This window comes from Artibeus jamaicensis, unplaced genomic scaffold, assembly GCF_021234435.1.
Source record: "Artibeus jamaicensis isolate MK-2021 breed Jamaican fruit bat unplaced genomic scaffold, CSHL_Jam_final contig_391, whole genome shotgun sequence".
Classification (NCBI taxonomy): Eukaryota; Metazoa; Chordata; class Mammalia; order Chiroptera; family Phyllostomidae; genus Artibeus; species Artibeus jamaicensis.
This window is the reverse complement of record NW_026521814.1, coordinates 16,624,585-16,644,581: the sequence shown is the minus strand read 5'-3', so window position 1 is coordinate 16,644,581 and position 19,997 is coordinate 16,624,585. Positions and strand designations below refer to the sequence as shown.

At 33.1% G+C, this 19,997-nt stretch overlaps 1 protein-coding gene across 3 annotated transcripts in view; it reads left to right on the top strand.

The window, feature by feature from the left end:
- Positions 1-19,997, top strand: part of CWC22 (CWC22 spliceosome associated protein homolog) — a 54,998-nt gene that overhangs the window by 20,524 nt on the left and 14,477 nt on the right. For all 3 annotated transcript variants that reach the window (XM_053665199.1, XM_037130043.2, XM_053665200.1), the window contains exons 5-14: positions 125-370; positions 2,823-2,951; positions 6,461-6,629; positions 7,015-7,068; positions 8,804-8,939; positions 9,019-9,225; positions 9,319-9,381; positions 15,500-15,604; positions 16,881-16,962; positions 19,847-19,907. In XM_053665199.1, the coding sequence (XP_053521174.1) occupies positions 125-370; positions 2,823-2,951; positions 6,461-6,629; positions 7,015-7,068; positions 8,804-8,939; positions 9,019-9,225; positions 9,319-9,381; positions 15,500-15,604; positions 16,881-16,962; positions 19,847-19,907 (1,252 nt within the window). The remainder of the gene's footprint in view (positions 1-124; positions 371-2,822; positions 2,952-6,460; positions 6,630-7,014; positions 7,069-8,803; positions 8,940-9,018; positions 9,226-9,318; positions 9,382-15,499; positions 15,605-16,880; positions 16,963-19,846; positions 19,908-19,997) is intronic.

Here is a 19,997-nt window from a genome sequence, read left to right as displayed (position 1 = left end):
CCAAACCACTTCCTTGTCTGAATTTCTGGGACTCACTTATGATTTCACTCATTTAGTATACAGAAATACATTTAAGAGTGTATTTCATATTGTCTTCTCCATTTTCAAAAATTTAATGTTACAGAAGTAGGGACCGAGAAAAACGCAGAGAAAGAGAGAGAGATGTGGAACGGAAAAGGTCCCGGAAATCCCCATCCCCTGGGAGAAGAAGCCCAGAACCACTGGTAACCCGGAGCTCCTCTGCTCAGGATGAACCTACTGCAAAGAAGAAGAAAGATGAACTGGATCCTCTTCTTACTCGTACTGGTGGAGCATATATTCCTCCTGCAAAGCTCAGGATGATGCAAGAACAGATTACAGATAAAAACAGGCATGTTGATTTTCACTAAGTGTACAAGGCAAAGATACCCTCATTGGAAAAAAAAGTCAACTGTGGTCTAATTAACCTTGACTGTTGAGAATTTACAGTAGTCCGCAATGATGTTAGAACCCTCAAATTAGACTTCTTTCCTTTTTTACTCTATAAGCTTCTTTGGCGTTTTCATGCTATTTGCCTTGACATTAGCTCATAACTTCTTTATTTTTTTATGCATATGAATTAAAAAATGTGAGGAAAGATCTCTTAGCTCTTTTTACATTATTTCTTTCCTAATTGCATGCTTGCATATAAGTAGTGTCTATTTTTCCTGGATAATCAAGTACTGATATTTTTGACCTAAAATGAATCTTTTCAGTTTGACCAAACCAGGAGTTGGTATACTTTTTCTGGTAAAGGCCAGATAGTAAACACTTAAGGCTTTGTTTATTGTTCTATCTCTGTTGTAGCTACTCAGCTCTGTTGGGAATACTGCTATAGATAATACATAAACAGATGAGTAGCTTAGTTCCAATAAAGCTTTATTTGTACAGACAGTCTACAGAATGTGGGATGCATTTGACTCATGCATATAGTTTGCCAACCCCTGAACTAATCCATGAAGCTAAGTAGACAATTTTCTGTTTTCCTTCCTTTTTTAGACCATAACATTGTAGACTATAATGTTTTGCTACACCAAGGCAAAGAATCAAAATTCATGTATGCATATTCACATTCAAAATACCTTTTCTTCCCTTTTCAAAGTAATTGGGATGTTGAGGCATTATATAGGAAAGTACAGCTAAGTTTTTAAGACCTTTTTCTCTAATAGAAAGAGATACTATCTAGGTAAAATATGGTTCAAGATTGAAATGGTCACACAGTTGCCAGGGAGTTAGTAAAAAAAATTAGAAGATAGCTGTACTTTTAGAAAAATGGATTCTAGATGGGCCAAGAAAGTGTTCCTGCATCTTTCCTGGATTTTTTAATGGCAACTTGAAAGAACTTGAGAACTTTAAACGAAATTAAATTTGTTTCAAGAATGAGCTTGTAGTAGAAATGTCATATAAAATAAAGTACAAAAATGTGAATTAAATTAAAATAAATATGTAGTAGAAAGCGACATCAGAGAACATTAAATTTAAAACTTACAAGGTTCTGTTTATGTGTCACATTCCAGCACTTGGTAGTGATGCCTGGTGTTTTATGTGGAGAAGAGATTTGGAGATGGCTTCTGTGCTTCGTGGTAGCTTCATGGTCCTATAGGCTTGTAGCTCTTATAGAAAGCAGTAGTGGCAGCCTTAGTGAGAAGTGTTTACTGTCTGCAGTCCGGTCCAAGGCAGTCCTAATTGGAAAGGACCAGAAACGTTGTTGCTAGTCCAAGTCTTTTCATGAATACAGTGGACAGTCAGCAGTAAATGAAACTTTAAGTAGATTCCCTGAAGATAGTTACTAGGCTTACTACCAGTTCTTATTATTTAATGTGTTAAGAAACACAGAGAATACTATATCAAACTTTTGCTCTTTTCATGTTTTTAAAAACTATTATTTCAGTATGATTGCTATTTTTTGTAAGCCTATGTATTTGTATATATTATTCCAAGAAGTCTGTCAGCTTCGTCAGAGAGCAATATGTAAAAATAAAAAATTAAGACTGCATCTGAAATCATATTCACAGAGAAATAATTATAAAAACCACAGAATTTTAGAACTTTAATATTAAAAAGTTTTTGTTATCATTGCATTCAACCAAAGAAACCCAATTAGTCTAAAGAATTTACCTCAAATCTTAGTTAAAAAAGAGTATGACTAACATTCAGCTGATATAGCGTGAAATTACTGCATAAATGTACAGATGTTCTTTAAAATATTTAGAAGTTTTTCAGCCTCATGATTTTCCCTTTTTCCTATAATTATTTTTATATTGTAGTTTAAAACATTTTTTTTCTGTTATGCTTTTACAAAAAGAGACATAACAAAAATTTTCTTATTTATATGTGGATATTTCAGATAATTATTTGAAATAAAAATAATTGCTTTTATTTTAAAATATTCTCAGAGAATATTTTATGAATTGTTACAATTGTTACATGAATTGTTACAATATAAAGTTTCATGAATTGCTACAATATAAAGTAAGCATGTACCGAATCTGACTAATGAATTAAACATTACAAATGACAGTATGCATGATCACGATCATAAGAACAAAGATTATCCTTACATATCCTTTGTAGTCCTATGTTACTAAAGGGAAGCAGTCTGTATATAAGCATTATGTGTACATAAAAGTCAAATAGCATAGGATATAGTGTATGTGTTTATTTAGTAATATTTAACAGCATTTCGGCATCATTTTGTGAAAATCACGTTAAAAATAAAAAACTAAATATTTTTTACATTCTTATTATAACCTCATTTGATTGTTGACTAAGTTTTAATCTTTATTAAAATATATTCTTTTTAGCTTAGCATACCAGAGGATGAGTTGGGAAGCCCTAAAGAAGTCAATCAATGGTCTTATCAACAAAGTCAACATTTCTAATATAGGTATTATTATTCAAGAACTTCTTCAAGAAAACATAGTTAGAGGAAGGTAAGCATCAGCTATTTTATTTGTGGTATCTCATACTAGTTTATTATTTTTTATTTATTTCTTAAGTATGTTTTATTGATGCTATTACAGTTGTCCCAATTTTACCCCCTTTGCTCCCCTCTTCCCAGTACCCCCCTTCACTCTAGTAGTTCCCCCCCACCTTAGTTCATGTCCATGAGTCATTCATATAAGTTGTTTGGCTTCTCCATTTCCTACACTATTCTTACTGTCCATTTTGTACCTACCAGTTACGCTTCTAATCCCCACACCTTTCACTCCAATCTCCCCCCTCCTTCTCCTGGCTGTTAGCCCTCCAAATGATCTCCATATCTATGATTCTGTTCCTGTTCTAGTTGTTTGCTTAGTTTGTTTTCGGTTTTATTGTTTAGATTTATTTATTGATACTTGTGAGTTTGTTGTCATTTTAATGTTCATAGTTTTTATCTTTTTTTTTTTTTTTTTTTAGTAAGTCCCTTTAACATTTCATATAATAAGGGTGATGAACTCCTTTAGCTTTACCTTGTCTTGGAAGCACTTTTATCTGCCCTTGCCTTCTAAATGATAGCTTTGCTGGATAGAGTAATCTTGGTTGTATGTCCTTGCTTTTCATTACTTTGAATACTTCTTGCCAGTCCTGTCTTGCCTGCAAAGATTCTATTGAGAAATTAGCTGCTAGTCTTAAGGGAACTCCTTTGTAGGTAACTTCTTCTGTCTTGCTGCTCTTAAGATTCTTTCCATATCTTCAATCTTGGGTAATTTAATTGTGTTGTGTCTTGCTGTGTTCCTCCTTGGGTCCAACTTGTTTGGGACTCTGTGCTTCTTGGACTTGTATGTCTATTTCCTTCACCAAATCAGGAACATTTTCTTTCATTATTTTTTCAAATAAATTTTCAATTTCTTGTTTTTCCTCTTCTTCCATCATCCCTGTGATTCGGATGATGGCACTTTTAAAGATGCCCTAGAGTATTCTCATTCTCCCTTTGTTACTTTGATACCTTGTTTCTTCATTCTTTTTTGGTTGACTGTTTATTTTTTCCTTATGTTCCAAATCATTGATTTGAGTCCTGGCTTACTTTCCTTCACTGTTGTTTCCCTATGGATTTTTCTTTATTTCACTTAATGTAGCCTTCATTTCCTTCCTTATGCTTTGCTGTACTCAGTGAGGTCTCTAAGCATCCTTATCACCAGTGTCTTTTGAACTCTACATTTGATAGGTTGGTTATCTTTGTTCCGTTTAGTTCTTTTTCTGGAGTTTTATTCTGTTCTTTCATTTGGATCATATTTCTTTGTCTCCTCCATTTGGCAGCCTCCCTGTGTTTGTTTCTGTATATTAGGTAGAGCTGCTTTGACTCTCTGTCTTGGCACGCTTGTTAAGTTTTATGGGGTGGAGCCTTAGGTATTTGTTAGGGCAGGACAACCTACTTCACAGCTTTGTGGCTCTAAATGTGAAGGAAGGGTTGGAGAGTGGACAGTGCTGCTGCCTGGCTGCTGAAGGCTTGCTCCATACCCACCCCATTCCGAGCCAATTTACCCACCTCCCATATGTGACTGGTACCCTTCTAGCTGTTGCTCTAGTGTTTGTTCCCAGAGTGGGTAGGTTTGCTTACATTCTAGGACCATGTAAGCCCTTTAAACAGACTCTTCTGAACAACCAGTTTCTTCTGCTACCCCTAAACCCCATGGGTTTTTACAGCCAGAAGTTATGGGGCTTTATTTTCCTGGCACTGGAACCCTGGGCTACTCAGTCTGGCCTGGGACTGGGATCACTGGCTCACCAGGCACCCTCCTGATTTTTATCCACCACACATGAGCGTGGGACCACCCATTGCCACACTGCATTCTTTCTCCCTTGGCTCCCCAGCTCTGCTCCCAACCCACCCTTTGAATGAATTCATTAAATAGTTGATTATTGGACTTCCACACAGTTCAGTTTTCTAGCATCTCTGGGAGTTTTTTGTTTTGGGGTTAGTTTTGATCCTTCTTATAATTCTGCAGGCAGATGAAATGTATCTGCTTATGTCTCCATCTTGACTGGAAGTCTTCATAGTATTGTTTTAAAGGAACATAATCACTACATGAATAATAATCATTGATTCTACTTTATTTCAAAGGAAGTTGAAAATATTTAAAATGCAGTTTTTATAAAAATATAAGCTATTAACTAATAATCTGTACTTTACTATTCGAGGTTATATGGAGTTTTTGCTTTTTGAAGCTTTGATGTGATGTAATAATTTTTGCACATTTATTAACTGAATACTTCCAAATAATTTAGACTTATGAGGAATATCGACTATATGTGGTTATGTATATATGTATGTGTGTGTGCATATATATGACCCCAGACAAGTTTAATTTCTAATGATTCAAAGTGAGAATGGGAAAGAAATGAGGAAGATCAGTAATAAATTTTAGAAAAGCAGAAGAGAATGACTTAGTATTTTCTATGTGGTTTTAAGAAATTGTGGTGTTTAAAAGGGTCAGGAAATAGAGATATCCTGTGTTTGTTCTGTATATTATGTTAAAATCTGAAGGCTATTTTCTTGTGTCATTTCACACAACCCTGATTTCTTATCTCAAAAAACTTTGAGGGTATAATTAAGATGTAGCATGTATTGGGGGTGCACAAAGGTGACCAAAAGGCAGCCATTGTTCTCAAAAGTAGGTAGAGCTCTTTTATTTTACTGAGAAAGAAGCAGACTCAGAACAGTTATATGGGTTGCTTAAGGTCTTATAATTCATTAGTTCTTTTTTCTCATTTTCTACTCTAACGATTTAGTTGTCATACATGAACATAAGAACTACCGAGACAATGTTTTCCTGCATTTTGGCAATCCAGTAATTATTTGTCATTACATTGCTAAAAACAACTATTTAGCCCACTTCTCTCCTTATCAAATACACATAGAAACATGCTTATTTCAAAATGAATTAAAGGAGAACCTTTTATTTTCCTGTCACCATTTCAGCATTATTCTCGCAGAGCTTTTTTTATCTTTCATATGAGTATTTCACATCTTCATTTTTATTTCACTGAAAATAGGTTTAATGATGGGAACTGCTCAGATTTGTCTTTAATCACATTAATTTACGTAAAGTAATGGACCAAAAGTGGAAATCTTACATTGTCTAAACTTAGTACTTTTGATGCAGGCCTTTTTCTTTTTCTTTCACTGCTTTGAAAATATTAAATTATTTCTAAGAAGTTTAAAATCTCACATTGTAACTAGGTATAACAAACTGGAGAAGAAGAATTACATTTCAAGAAAAATTCGAAGAAAATATTGTGGTAAAATCTGTATCTTTTATAAAAGCTCAAATTGAAGTTTATTTTCTCGAAAGCAGTCTTTATTTATTAGGAAGACATACACCCTACGGAAAGTGGTGTAAATTTATTTCTGATTTAGCATTTGTGATTATTTATAGGGGGATAATATCACTGTATTTTAATTGAGATATTTATTCTCTAATTAAGTTGGTGATTATTGTCGACTTTTTTTTTTAAACAGAGGCCTGTTGTCCAGATCTGTTTTGCAAGCACAAAGTGCTTCTCCAATCTTCACCCATGTTTATGCAGCATTAGTTGCGATTATCAACTCAAAATTTCCACAAATTGGAGAATTAATCCTCAAGAGATTAATTCTTAATTTTCGAAAAGGCTATCGAAGAAATGATAAGGTATATATGATGGGATTATAAGTAGATTGCCACACAAGGACAGACTAAAAAATTAATATCAACAATAGTGAGCAATGTTGATTACTACATAGGAATTATTTTTTTTAAACTGCATATTTCATGAGAACTTCTTTGTTCTATTAAATATCTGTGGCCACTAATGAGCTACAAAAATGATGGCTATTGCTATAGAATTATAACTGTTTTTGCCAGAAATGGCATTCTTTCACATGTATTTAGTCCTTATTATTTAACCTTAATGAAAAAAATTATCCTACATGTTACATATTTTAAATGGAGTGTGTAAGTAAGTCGTAGATGCTATAGGATAAATGAAAATTGGCTTTAGTTTATAGATGAACTTTTTTCTACCTTCACTTTTCAGCAACTTTGTCTGACTGCTTCAAAATTTGTGGCACATCTTATTAACCAAAATGTGGTAAGTAATTATCCTCAAAGCTTGGAGCTTTTTCTTGACATTAGGCCACAGGTCTGATACACTTTAGGTACATTTTAGGTTTTGTTTTGATGTTGTAGTCTTTGGGAAATTTATCTTGGTAATATTTCAGTTTTAAAACTGTAATAAATACCTTTAGTATGAGGAAGAACCAGACAGTGTTCCATCAAGTTGATCTCTTAATTCTGTAAATGGTTATTTAACTACAAATCATTTCTTTAGAGAAAGTAATTAATTTTGTCTTTATAAAGCAATAAAGTTGATATCTTTTCTACTGTTTTTCCCCGCATGTGGTATTCATAAAAAACTAATAGTGTCCGATTTAAAAACCCAGGTTCCTGCAACTGTGTAGTACATAGAGCCATATATTTGTAGAATCAGTTTATAAAATGTAGTAGATGATAACTTTAATCATTTTTAAACAAATAATTTTTATTCAATTTTTGTGTTTATTTTGTATTCATTCAGTATTTGAGATATTTGATTCAGCTCTATTCAACTTGAAAATAGTAAAATTTCTCTTGTTCATATTCAGAGGTTTCTTTTAATATATTTATCATATATAATTATATCTATAAAAGGAGAAATTTTGAAGTGACACTTAATTCACTAACATTAAATACTGTATCTTTCCTACATAGAATTGTTTCCATTGTTTACAGTTAGAAACCTTTTAGATTTACCCTAGTTAGCCATACTATAACAATTTAACTTGCTGATTAAGACTATAAAAACTTTACATATCTATATCAGCACAGCTATTGTTTCAGTTTTTGAATGTATATTTTACTTATATTGGAGATACTTTTGGTATTACCACAAAACAGTTAAAATGATAAATGTTTTAGATCTTCCCACCTGTGGTACAGGGCAGTACTTTCTTGTCACTTATAAGACTGTTTGCTCCTCTCCCCAAAAAGGTGGTGTATATTTTTCATCTTGTGGTCAATGTAAAAAAGTTAATTTCCTGAGTTGAGATTGAGTCTTATTCCCTCCCCATCTTAAATAAATGTTTGATCTCAGAAAGGCTTTTATATGTGGTGGTTTTGAACATGTTTCTTTCATAGTAAAGCTTCCCAGTAGAATTTTACTCCCGTTCCACCAGATATTGTTTATAAGTTTTAATTTTTGAATGTGTCCATTGTAAGTAGTTTGATTTAGTAAGAAGGAAGGGAGGGAGAGAAGGAAGAAGGGAGAGGATATATTTGAAACTGTCATTGCAAAGCAGAAACTAAGATATTTTCTGATCAAATAATTGTATAATTTTTCTGTCTAACAGTTGCTGATAGAATGAGTTGGAAAATGAATATAAAGATTTGTGCTCATGGAGAATCACTATTCATATAGCAACTGAAAATATCTCAGATTAAAAATTAGTCCTGATTTTTAACTTATATTTTGAGGTCAATTGCATTTCCCATAGATAATGTATACTATATATTTATATAATATATAAGGATATTTCTTGTGGAGATAAGTCACATTTTTAATAGATGCATAATGGAAATGAAAGAATAAATTTATTTTGTATTTGCAGTATTTTTATATGCATTATAAAACTTTGCTAATCATGTATATATAATCACTGCAAAGACCAGATTTACTAACTTAAAATTATTCTCAATAGTAGGGATGTGTGTGTGTGTGTGTGTGTGTGTGTATATATATATATATTTAGACATTTTCTCTATTCAGTTATATCTTTATTCTATTTAAGGCACATGAAGTTCTGTGTTTAGAGATGCTTACTTTGCTCCTGGAAAGACCAACAGATGATAGTGTTGAAGTAGCTATTGGTTTTCTTAAGGAATGTGGACTCAAATTAACACAAGTGTCACCAAGAGGAATCAATGGTAAGTTCATATCCTTATTTTGATACTGAGATTTTGATTGAGTATTATAACGTCTATAACATCTTTTCTTTCTGTTTAGCTATATTTGAACGCCTTCGAAACATCCTTCATGAGTCTGAAATTGACAAAAGAGTTCAGTATATGATTGAAGTGATGTTTGCTGTAAGGAAAGATGGCTTCAAAGACCACCCTGTTACCCTAGAAGGACTTGACTTAATAGAAGAAGATGATCAGTTCACCCACATGCTCCCTCTGGAAGATGACTATAATCCAGAAGATGTTCTTAGTAAGTCAGGGGTGATGGTTGGGAAGTAGGACCAACAAATGTAAACACAGAAAATAAGCACTTACTTACACTTTCAATTTATTTTTTTTAAAGATGTTTTCAAGATGGATCCTAATTTCATGGAGAATGAAGAGAAATACAAAGCTATTAAGAAGGGTATGTAGAATTTTATTACATAATTTATTTTGGATAAGTAGAAGCAGTTTTTGTAGTTATATAATACTGATAAAAAGTCAATGATCCGTAGATCACTGATAAATAAAATCTCTGCTCTAATTGAAGCTGTTCCCTTCACTGTTTTTTGCATGCATTATATTTTGGTCTAGTGCTTATCCATTGTATTACTTCATTATTATTTACATAATTTTTCCTCTCCTCTTTCCCTGTGTTTCAATTATGTAACTCTTAAGTTTCATCCTTCTTAAGAAATATTCCTGTATTACTAGTGGGCTTTCTTTGACTTCATTACTGCTTAAGAATCACTACTTTATTTTTTTTAAGATTTTATTTTTAGAGAGGGGAAGGGAGGGAGAGAGAGAGAAACATCAATATGTGGTTGCCTCTCACACACCCTCTACTGGGGACCTGGCCCACAACCCAGGTGTGTGCCCTGACTGGGAAATGAACCAACAACCCTTTGGTTCACCGGCTAACACTCAACCCATTGAGCCACACCAGCCAGGGCAAGAATTACTACTTTAAACTGATATCCAATTTATTTTATTATTATTTTTTAAACTTTATTTATTTATCTTTAGAGGGGAAGGAAAGAAGGAGAGAAATATCAATGTATGGTTGCCTCTCGTGGGTGCTGGGAACTGGCCTGCAACCCAGTCCTGTGCCCTGACTGGGAATCCAGCCACAGTTGTTAGGTTTGCAGGCTCGGGCTCAAAGCTACACCAGCCAAGGCTGATACCCAGTTTAATATTCAGTTAAGTACTATTTAGTTGATTATTTCTTGAGAGCAGGTTTATGTAGTCTTTTGATAATACCAATCACAGTGCTAGCTATCAGTGCTTCATAAATTGATAATTATTATTTGTACACCATTAGTGTATTGTAAGCATTAACTTTGGACAGACTGTGGCTTGTATTTTATCTTTGCTATTACTAGCTAAGTGACCTGGAAGAAGTTACTCGTTTGATATGAGTAAATGTTTCTTGTTTGTATAAATATAAATAAAATCCAGTGCTTAATATTGTCACAGAGCAAGTATTTAAATGAAGATACCTTTTTTTCACACTTGTATCATTCTTTTCTAAAGCTAATATTCTAGGGCTACTTATATATTTACATGATAAATATATACTTACATATTATAATTATATGATGACTTTATGAGTTTATTTTCATGAATTGTGATTTGCCTGAGAAGTACTCACTGTTCTGAAAGCTCCTAGGAGAGAACAGAAACCTAGAACAGTGTCACTGCCTGCCCCCATCTGTGGTTATTCTTAGAAGTGGAATATTGAAGTGAAAAGTAAGGAAGGGTTTAAGATGCTTTCCATTTCCATATATTGTTAAAAGTCTGGTACAATAAATTGGTTCTCCTCTTAGACGCCTATTTCCTCGGGGAATTTTAGTGCAACAGCCACAGACTACATGTTTCCAAACATGGAGAACTCCTTAGAGCTATTTTCTTTTTTTTCTAATGAATGTCATTTTCTAGTCTTCCTAAAACATGCTAAATGGTTTTATGAATTATTTATTGTATCTTTTATGATTTCTTTTTAAACTTGGGAATTCCCCATCCATCTCTTTAGGGTCTAGGCTGCTGGCCAGTGCCAGAAAAGAAGCACTGTTCTTGATTATTGCCCTTAAACTCTTTGGTCTCAAGAGCGCTTGAAAATTATTGAAGACGGTAAAGAGCTTTTGTTTATCTGGGTTATAATGATTAACATTTACTTTATTAGAAATTAAAACTGAGAATATTAAAAAATGTTAAAATAACAATAGTAGACCTGGTGCCTATTAGTAAGTAACATTTTAATAAAAATTACACAGCAAAGAAATGTAATAGGAAGAATGACATATTTTTATATTTTGTACATTTTAATGTGTGGGTTAATAAAAAAATTAGCCTCACACAGATAATTAGTTCAAAAAGAAAGGTGTATTTTAATAGCCTTTTCAGATAATTGTGTATATTCTTCTTTGACACTGTGCTGATATATAATAGCTAGTAGTTTCTTACAGATAAATTATAATGTGAAACCTCAAATATTATGCATGAATTTTCATATTCTGTTAAATTAAAATTATTTGGCCTGTCACTTTGAATGGATATTTTATTCATGCAAGATTTTGTGGCATATTGCATTGGTCATTTGGAAAATGCTGATTGAACAAATTATGTGTATTTTCCAAGTTTTAACACATTGACACTATCAAAATTAAATTAACCTGTTAATGTAATATCAAGAAATCATCCTTATTAATATTATCACCTATTTTATCAGGAAAGTCTGAATATTAGGAAACTATCAAGCTCACAGGGGTGGGTAGACATTTTCCAAAATTCTGATTTTTTTCTTGAAATTTTTAATTTGCACCGGGCGGGGTAGGCTGGGATGGGAGAAATAGACAAAAAACTGTACTTGAAAAATAACTAAATAAAATTTTTTAAAAATGGCAAAAAAAAGAAAATTTTAATTTTATCATAGTGGCAAATACAGTTACTTATTTTTCTTGAGGTGATAGTCTCACTTTGTTTATATTTGAAAATGTGTGCCAAATACCTAACAACTTAGGTTGTGAGCCATTCATTGAAGTAAAAGTGAAAAGAAACTCATTTATATTGCAGCTCAAATGATTGCATAAGTACTTTTCCTTGAGATAGCCATCGTCTTACATCTGTCTTTAACAGCAGTCACTCAGATTATTATAAAGGCCTATATTCATGGACTGATATCTAATAAAATCAGTAACTTTCTCTACTTCAAGGACATCCTCAAGTGAGCTGCGTTTTCCCCTACCACAAGAGGGCGGTGGCAGCAAAGAGCACCACTGCCAGTGCAGTTGGTGCATTCGTACAGCTGTGCTCTGGTTGCAGCAGTGTTAACTCCCATTGCTCTTGGGCCATCCTTGCAGATGTCAGTGCAGGGAGAGGTGGATCATGTTTTCCTATTGTTATGAAAACAGTTTTAACCCCACAGACCACCTGGCAGGGGTCAGTGATCACCCCCCACCCCCAGGGACTCACAGACCATACTTCGGAACCACTGCTTTCTTCAGTTAATGAAGTCCAGTTGTCATTGCCTAAGTGAATTGAGTTAGTAGATTCTAAAGTGAACAGATGAGAAGATGATGTAAATGACTAGACAATTCATTTGACCTTCATTCTTTTATAAAATTGTTCTAGAGTTGGCATTTTAAAAAATGGCCACAGCAGGAAGTGGGCACAGCTTTAGTAATTAGCACCTGAGAGTGACTCAAGTGTACTTGTGTTTTAGGTCTGACAGCATTTGGGAAAACAGCAGGGGTGCCTGTCTTCCTACTATTGAATACTAAATAGTTTCCTTTTCTAAGTCTGTCTAAACCATGTTATGTAATAATAAACTAGACAGTTCAGATTATTTTTAATATCAATTTATTTTTTAATATATTTTATTGATTATGCTATTACAGTCATCCCAATTTTTTTCTCCCCTTTATCCCCCCTCCGCCCTGCAACCCCCTCCCACCGGAATTCCTTCCTCACTTAGTTCATGTCCATGGGTCGTACATAAAGTTCTTTGGCTTCTTCATTTCCTATACTATTCTTAACCTTTCTCTGTCTGTTTTATGACTGCCAATTATGCTTCTTATTCCTTGTACCTTTTCCACCCCATTCTCCTTCTCCCCCTCCCCACCGATAATCCTCCATGTGATCTCCATTTCTGTGACTCTGTTCCTGTTCTGTTTGCTTAGTTTTGTTTTTGTTTTTTAGGTTCAGTTATTGATAGTTGTGAGTTTGCTGTCATTTTACTGTTAATAGTTCTTATTTTTCTTAGATAAGTCCCTTTAACACTTCATATAATAAGGGCTTGGTGATGATGAATTTCTTTAACTTGACCTTATCTGCGAAGCACTTTATCTGCCCTTCCAGTCTAAATGAGAGTTTTGCTGGATAGAGTAATCTTGGTGTAGATCCTTGCCTTTTCTGACTTCAGATACTTCTTTCCAGCCCCTCTTGCTTGCAAGGTTTCTTTTGAGAAATCAGCAGGTAGTCTAATGGAAACTCCTTTGTAGGGAACTGTCTCTTTTTCTCTTGCTGCTTTTAAGATTCTCTCCTTATCTTTAATCTTGGATAATGTGATTATGATGTGCTTTGGTGTGTTCCTTCTTGGGTCCAATTTTTGGGGGACTCTGGCCTTCCAGAGTCTGTTTCTTTTACCAGATTGAGGAAGTTCTTCATTATTCCTTCAAATAAGTTTTTAATTCTTACTCTTCCTCTTCTTCTTCTGGCACCCCTGTTATTTGGATATTGGAGCTCTTAAGTTGTTCCAGAGATTCCTAAGTCTCTTCTTAATTTTTTGAATTTTTGTTTCTTCATTCTCTTTCAGTTGGATGTTTATTTCTTCCTTTTGTTCCAAATCATTGATTTGAGTCCTGGTTTCCTTCCCATCACTGTTGGTTCCCTGTATATTTATTTACCTTTACTTCAGTTTCTATATAGTCTTCATTTCTTTCTTCATTTTGCGACTGAACTCAATCAATTCTGTGAGCATCCTGATTACTAGTGGTTTGAAATCTGCATCAGATAGGTTGTCTCTCTCCTTGTTGCTCAGCTCTTTTTCTGGAGTTTTCATCTGTTCTTTCATTTGGGCCATATTTCTCTGTCTTGGCACACCTGTTATGTTGTAAGGGGGTGGACGGGCCATAGGTATTCACCAGGGCAGGGCAACCCTCTTCACTGCCTTGTGGTGCTGTCTGTGGGGGAGGGGTCAGAGAGGGAACAATGCTGCTTGCTTGTTCCGCTCTAGCCTACTTTCCAAGGAACTCTCTTGTGAGACTGGGATTTTCTCCCACCTTTGCAACCCTCCCAGGGTTTTATAGCTGGAGGTTCCCCATTCAGCCAGCCCCTCTTCACCCGAACAGTCTGTTGCCTTGCTGGGTCCTCTCTGCCCTGCTGTCCGTCTCCTCCCCTCCTACTGGTTTGGATGCATGTTTCTTTTACTGCTTGGTTGTCAGAGTTCCATGTAGTTTGATTTTTGGCAGTTCTGGTTGTTTATTGTTTTTAAATTGGTTGTTGTCCTTCTTTTGGTTCTATAAGGAAGTGAAGCTTTTTTACCTATGCTTCCATCTTGGCCACAACCTCCCAGATTATTTCTTAAAGTCACATTTGTTAGAAATATTCTCAAGGAGGTTTATATGTCTGCTATGGGCTGAATGATTATTTGTAAATGATTTATTTCTCATACTATGACATCTCTGCGAACATTAAGTATTGTATGTGGCTCCTAGTTTATACTGCTTAGCAAATATAAAGACATTAAAATTTTTCTAAAAATGAATTGGCCATCGATGTTTGATTAAAAATTCTGTCTATAATAGAAATGAAAAAAGGTTTGTAAAATCTTTTATCAGGCTAATAGAGCACACACCTTTGGACAAAATACAATTTTAGTTTTTGTTATTTGTTTACTATTAAGATGATGACTGGCCTTTATATAGTCTCATATTTACATCACTATATTCACCCAGGTTTGAGTGAGAGTTGTATTTTAAGAAGTGATAATCCAGTGAAGTGCTTATCTTGCCAGTTTTCTTAAGTGCTTTTAAATTTTGGCTTCTGTTTTACATATAGAAGTTTTTGGATTGAGTGTAATGTTCTATTTAATAGGTATCCATTTTAATAAAGATCTCATTGATACTTATTTAAAATGAATGCTATATTATGCGATTGTTTCTTTTCTTTTTGTCTTTCAGTAAACATTCTTAGCCTTAATTCATGCTTTCTATATCAAGCCTGTGTAAGCTGACTGTCTTCTTTCCAATGATAAACTACGAATATTTTGACTCTAGTATATTCATGCTCTTTTGGAAACTTTCACCCATTCCTTGTTTCATGGTCACTTTTCGTCTGTCAGAAGAATGATACATGGCTCTCGCTAGTCAATTTAGTTATAATGTTCTCTAACTGCCGAGGTGGTACCAGGAGGCCTGTGTGATCAGCTGATAAACTGTTGCACCATTTTGGATTTCAGTGAACTGAGAATTATCTTCACAGAATGAATTGCATGGGTATCGTTGGCTCATTAATATTTTCCTAATTTTACTTCGTTCTTTTAGAAATTCTCGATGAAGGAGATAGTGACTCAAACACAGACCAAGATGCTGAAAGTAGTGAAGAGGAAGAGGAAGAAGAAGAGGAAGAGGGAGAAGAAGATGAAGAAGGTAAAATTATAGCTCATTTAAATAATACTGTAAAATACTTTGGAATTAATTTAATTCTAATGTAATTCTATAAAACAGTGGTTCTCAATATGTGGGAGTGAGGGTTGCTACTACACCTCCTAGGTGAAGATGATGTTAAATATAATTATAAAAGGTGTCCAGTCTTATAAAAATAAGTCACAAGACTGGACACCTCACAACAAAGTATTATTCAGCTTAAAATGTCAGTACTGCCAAGGTTGAAAACCTTGACCTAAAAGTATTCAACAAGGAAATTCATTTTTAACGTTAGCATAATTTTAATTTGACATCTTATGTCTTTGATTATAAACTGTGAAAAAGGTGCATTCATATTCAGTGCATATAATTTATGTAACCCTGGCATTAATGTGACAGATGAGAATGACTAGATATTTGCTGTTCATTTTGGCAAAATAGACTGGGGAAGCCAGAATCTATATTTATACAAAAGTAGGCACAAAGTTCTTCCTTTTCAGCTTTGATTACATTATATTTCACAGAAAAATGAGCTCACTACTTTGGGTGAGTCTCAGTGGTCACTATTTACTTGTATTACATGCTTGAAAATTTTAAAAGTATATCTTTCCCTTTTAGGACATACTGTATTTTTTTAGTTCTGTCTTAGAGTATAATTGTTCTTCTATAATGTATTTTATAAAAAAACTTTAATTTTTTCATTGTCTTATTTAAAACACCTAACTATTCATGTACGATATTTCACTTTGGAATTTCTTTGTTTCATGTGAAAATACTGTTCAAATAAACTGATTAAATATTTAACAGGAAAGTTTTTATGCATTAGATAAGAGAAACTTTTGACAAATGAACATATTTTTATTGGATCCATCCAACTTGTCATGATAATCTCATTGTTCTCTGAAACTATTTCTACCCATAAGTTACAGTTCTTCTGTATAAAGAAGAAACTGTTCTGAGCTTTAGAAATAATATTTTGCCATCAACATCATAAGTGCAGCTTTTTAAAGTAAATGAGCAGGTAACACAGAAACAAGAATAGTTTTCCTGGCTTGGTTCTGGACTTCTCTAACAAACTTATTAAAGTACTTTAAAATGTGCAGAAGACTTGAAATAGTTCCTTTGAATTCTACAAAAACTAATTTACACTGTAGAAAAGAATGTTGTTGTTATTAATCTCATAAATCCTAAATGTATTTAGAAAATTATTGTATAGAAATACATGTCCAGTTCTTCACATTTATTTTGGTAGTTGTATAACTTTCTATGTTTCTTTCAGGACAAAAGGTGACTATTCATGACAAGACAGAAATTAATCTAGTCTCATTTCGTCGTACAATTTATCTTGCTATTCAGTCAAGGTAAGATAACTAGTTTAGTTGATTCTTTTGATAGCAAATGAACAAAGAAATGGGGTTTTTAGACTCTGATGACAGAGAACTTGATACAATCACAGGGATTCTCAAAGTACCTGCCTCTCTGCTTTTATCCCAAACCCAAGCTGATAGATCCCCACTGTTGGTTCTTTGCTTCAGAAGCAGATTATCCTACTTACTTGGAAAGTCTGTTTTACAAAATTAGATGGTTGGCATTTTTTTGTTGCTCGTTTGTTTTAGCCATGCCATTTCTTATAGTTACATATCACTAATAAGAACCAGAAAACAACTCTGTATTACAGAGCTAGTGCAGTATTTAATTATGTAGTGGAAATTTAATATTTCATTATTTTCTAATTTGTTTTCTAATTGTAGTTCTAAGGAGAGAAGCACTGCTATTTTAACTTTCAGACACTCACTTGTGGTGCAGATGGAAATGTCTATAAATGAAAATAGAAATTAGAAAGGTTTTTAGACCCTTTGGAGCAATATTAACTAAGAACTACTATCATGTCGTGAAAACAAAACTTATTCCCTTTTAAGGCTGCGAGTTTGCTTTTCAAGAAAGTAAATGAAAATGTTAAATGTTTATTACATCTGTTGTTTTGTGAATCAAACTGTTGACTTAGTGTGCACAGTGTTTACATTTTACACTGGAAGAAGAATGTTTTCTGTTTTTCTTTGTTACTAGGTTTTGAATATTTCCACTTAGTGTGATGTAATAGCAGTAATGATTCATAAGTAGGAGTCATCTTGTTTTCAGTCTGTGTGAAAAGTTTTTGGCTTAGATTCATCTTCAGAAAGAAAAGTTAAACAGCAGACACTGGTTAGAAATTTTTTTGTTTATCCTTACCTATTGCTTTGCCTTTTACATGAAAAAACCTATTAAATATTTTTTCATGCAGTATTACAGTAGAAGATGAGAAATATTTGTTATAGATAACTAATCTTAGAGTTTGAGCTTTCATGTGTATGTCCTTTTTTTTACAAATGCAACAGTAACAGTTGTAACAATAGATTTATTGTTTTAATATTGCCATACTTTGAAGAGTTACAGTGGATCTCTTTGAATAATTATTTTAAAAGCAGCCTTTTTTTTTTAAGTCGACCTAACCTTAGTTATCTCTGAATCACACAGAAGACTTGAAAATGAAAGCATTAAGACACAGCGACAGCCACTATTATGTAGTGGTACCCATCACAGTAGCTTCTGCCTTATATACTGGTATTTGTTAAGTGTTCTCATCCTCTAAATGCCTAGTAAAGATAATTTATATATGACAAAAGTTAATGTACTTAAAAGCTTATACAAATTTTAGGAAAGAAACACAAAAGACTGATGAAAGGTATTTAAAGGGTATGGTTGGGAGATTTATATAATGGAGTATAAAACAAAAAATATTAGTTATTAGTCATATCACTAACATGCTGTTATCGTTCACTAAAGCAATTGAATTGGTTTATTTCATTAAAGCAGCAATACTCAATACTAATGATGATTTTAGTGAGACACACATAAACAATATTAGTGGGAATTTAAATTAATAGACTCTTTATGGGAAGCCTTTCAGTAACATGAATCAAGGTCTTAGTGTCTATTCCATTTGACCCTTCTTTTCCATTATTATATTTCTTAAAGACATACATAATGACAGAGAATTATATACAGAATTGTTCAGTACAAAAAAGGAGACAATTACTGTTCAACACAAATAATCAAAATATCCAGTTTATGTCACCATTGAAAATTAAGCTAATGGAGTGTTATTGATATGGGCGGGAGGTCTGATACAATACTAGGTGGGGAAAGCTCTATAGAATATGTAGTACTGTACCCATAGTATTACCTTTAGTGGAAAAATGGATAGACAGATTTTAGAAATAATACATTAGGGGAAAAGTCACATCTTTTGAAATCCTTTTTGGTATTGTTATTGAAGTTTCTTAACTACACTGTACTATTGAAGCTTAGTGCTAAATACAGTTTAACAGTATCTGTTAAAAGCACTTTCCTGATAAATGTATTTTCCTAAAATAATTTATTTATATTTTAGGGTTTTTTTAAAAAATTATATTACATTGTATCATCCTGGGTTGTTACCCCATTGTTCTAATGAAACCAGAGAAGTAACAGAAGCTGAGAAATGCAGATGAACTCTAAAACTAAATTCATAATCATTATATTTTAGTCAGTAATTATTTTATACTACTGTTATCAACAGAGTGAGGATTTGAACATTGTATAAAAAGTGCAAATATATTAACATTGTTCCTGAATCAAGTTCACGTTGATTGAGTTTGGTAATTTTCTTAGGTAAAGCACATGAAAGGTATTTTAAATGCAATGAATATTTAAAAGCATTTTTTTTACTTGGAAGTGCTTTTTTGTTGTTTGTTATTTTTATACTTAGTTTTTATAGTATGTAGAAGCCCTGTGTTTGGTTATTAATCAAGATAACTTGTAAAAATGGTGATTAAGCACTTCATGTCACATTGGGCTCCCGGAGCATCTTTTACCACTTACTGACTTAAATTATAAAGAAATAGAAATCATTTAGTAGTGTGATAAAAATGTAAGCCTACTTGCTGTGTCAGGACAGTTCTTATAAATGGAATCATAGTATATGTGTTCTTATGTGTCTGTCCTTTTTCTCAGGATAATTTAAGGTCCATCCATATTGTAGTACTGTCTTCATTGTAGAGTTAAGGGCTATGTCGTTTTCATATACGTAATATAATAATATGAAATTATAACTTAAAAAATATTTAAAACACTATTAAAGTAAGATTCTTATACATAATTGAGTAATATAAATTAACTGTGCTTCAAGTTTTTAACCTAACAGTTATGAGTATTGTGTCTCTACAGTTTAGATTTTGAAGAATGTGCTCACAAATTGCTGAAAATGGAATTTCCTGAAAGTCAAACAGTAAGTTAATACTTTTTTCCTCTTAGGAAATATATTGGTTACAAAAATATTAAGGACAGTTAATGGGTTTCATGAATTGAAATTATAACT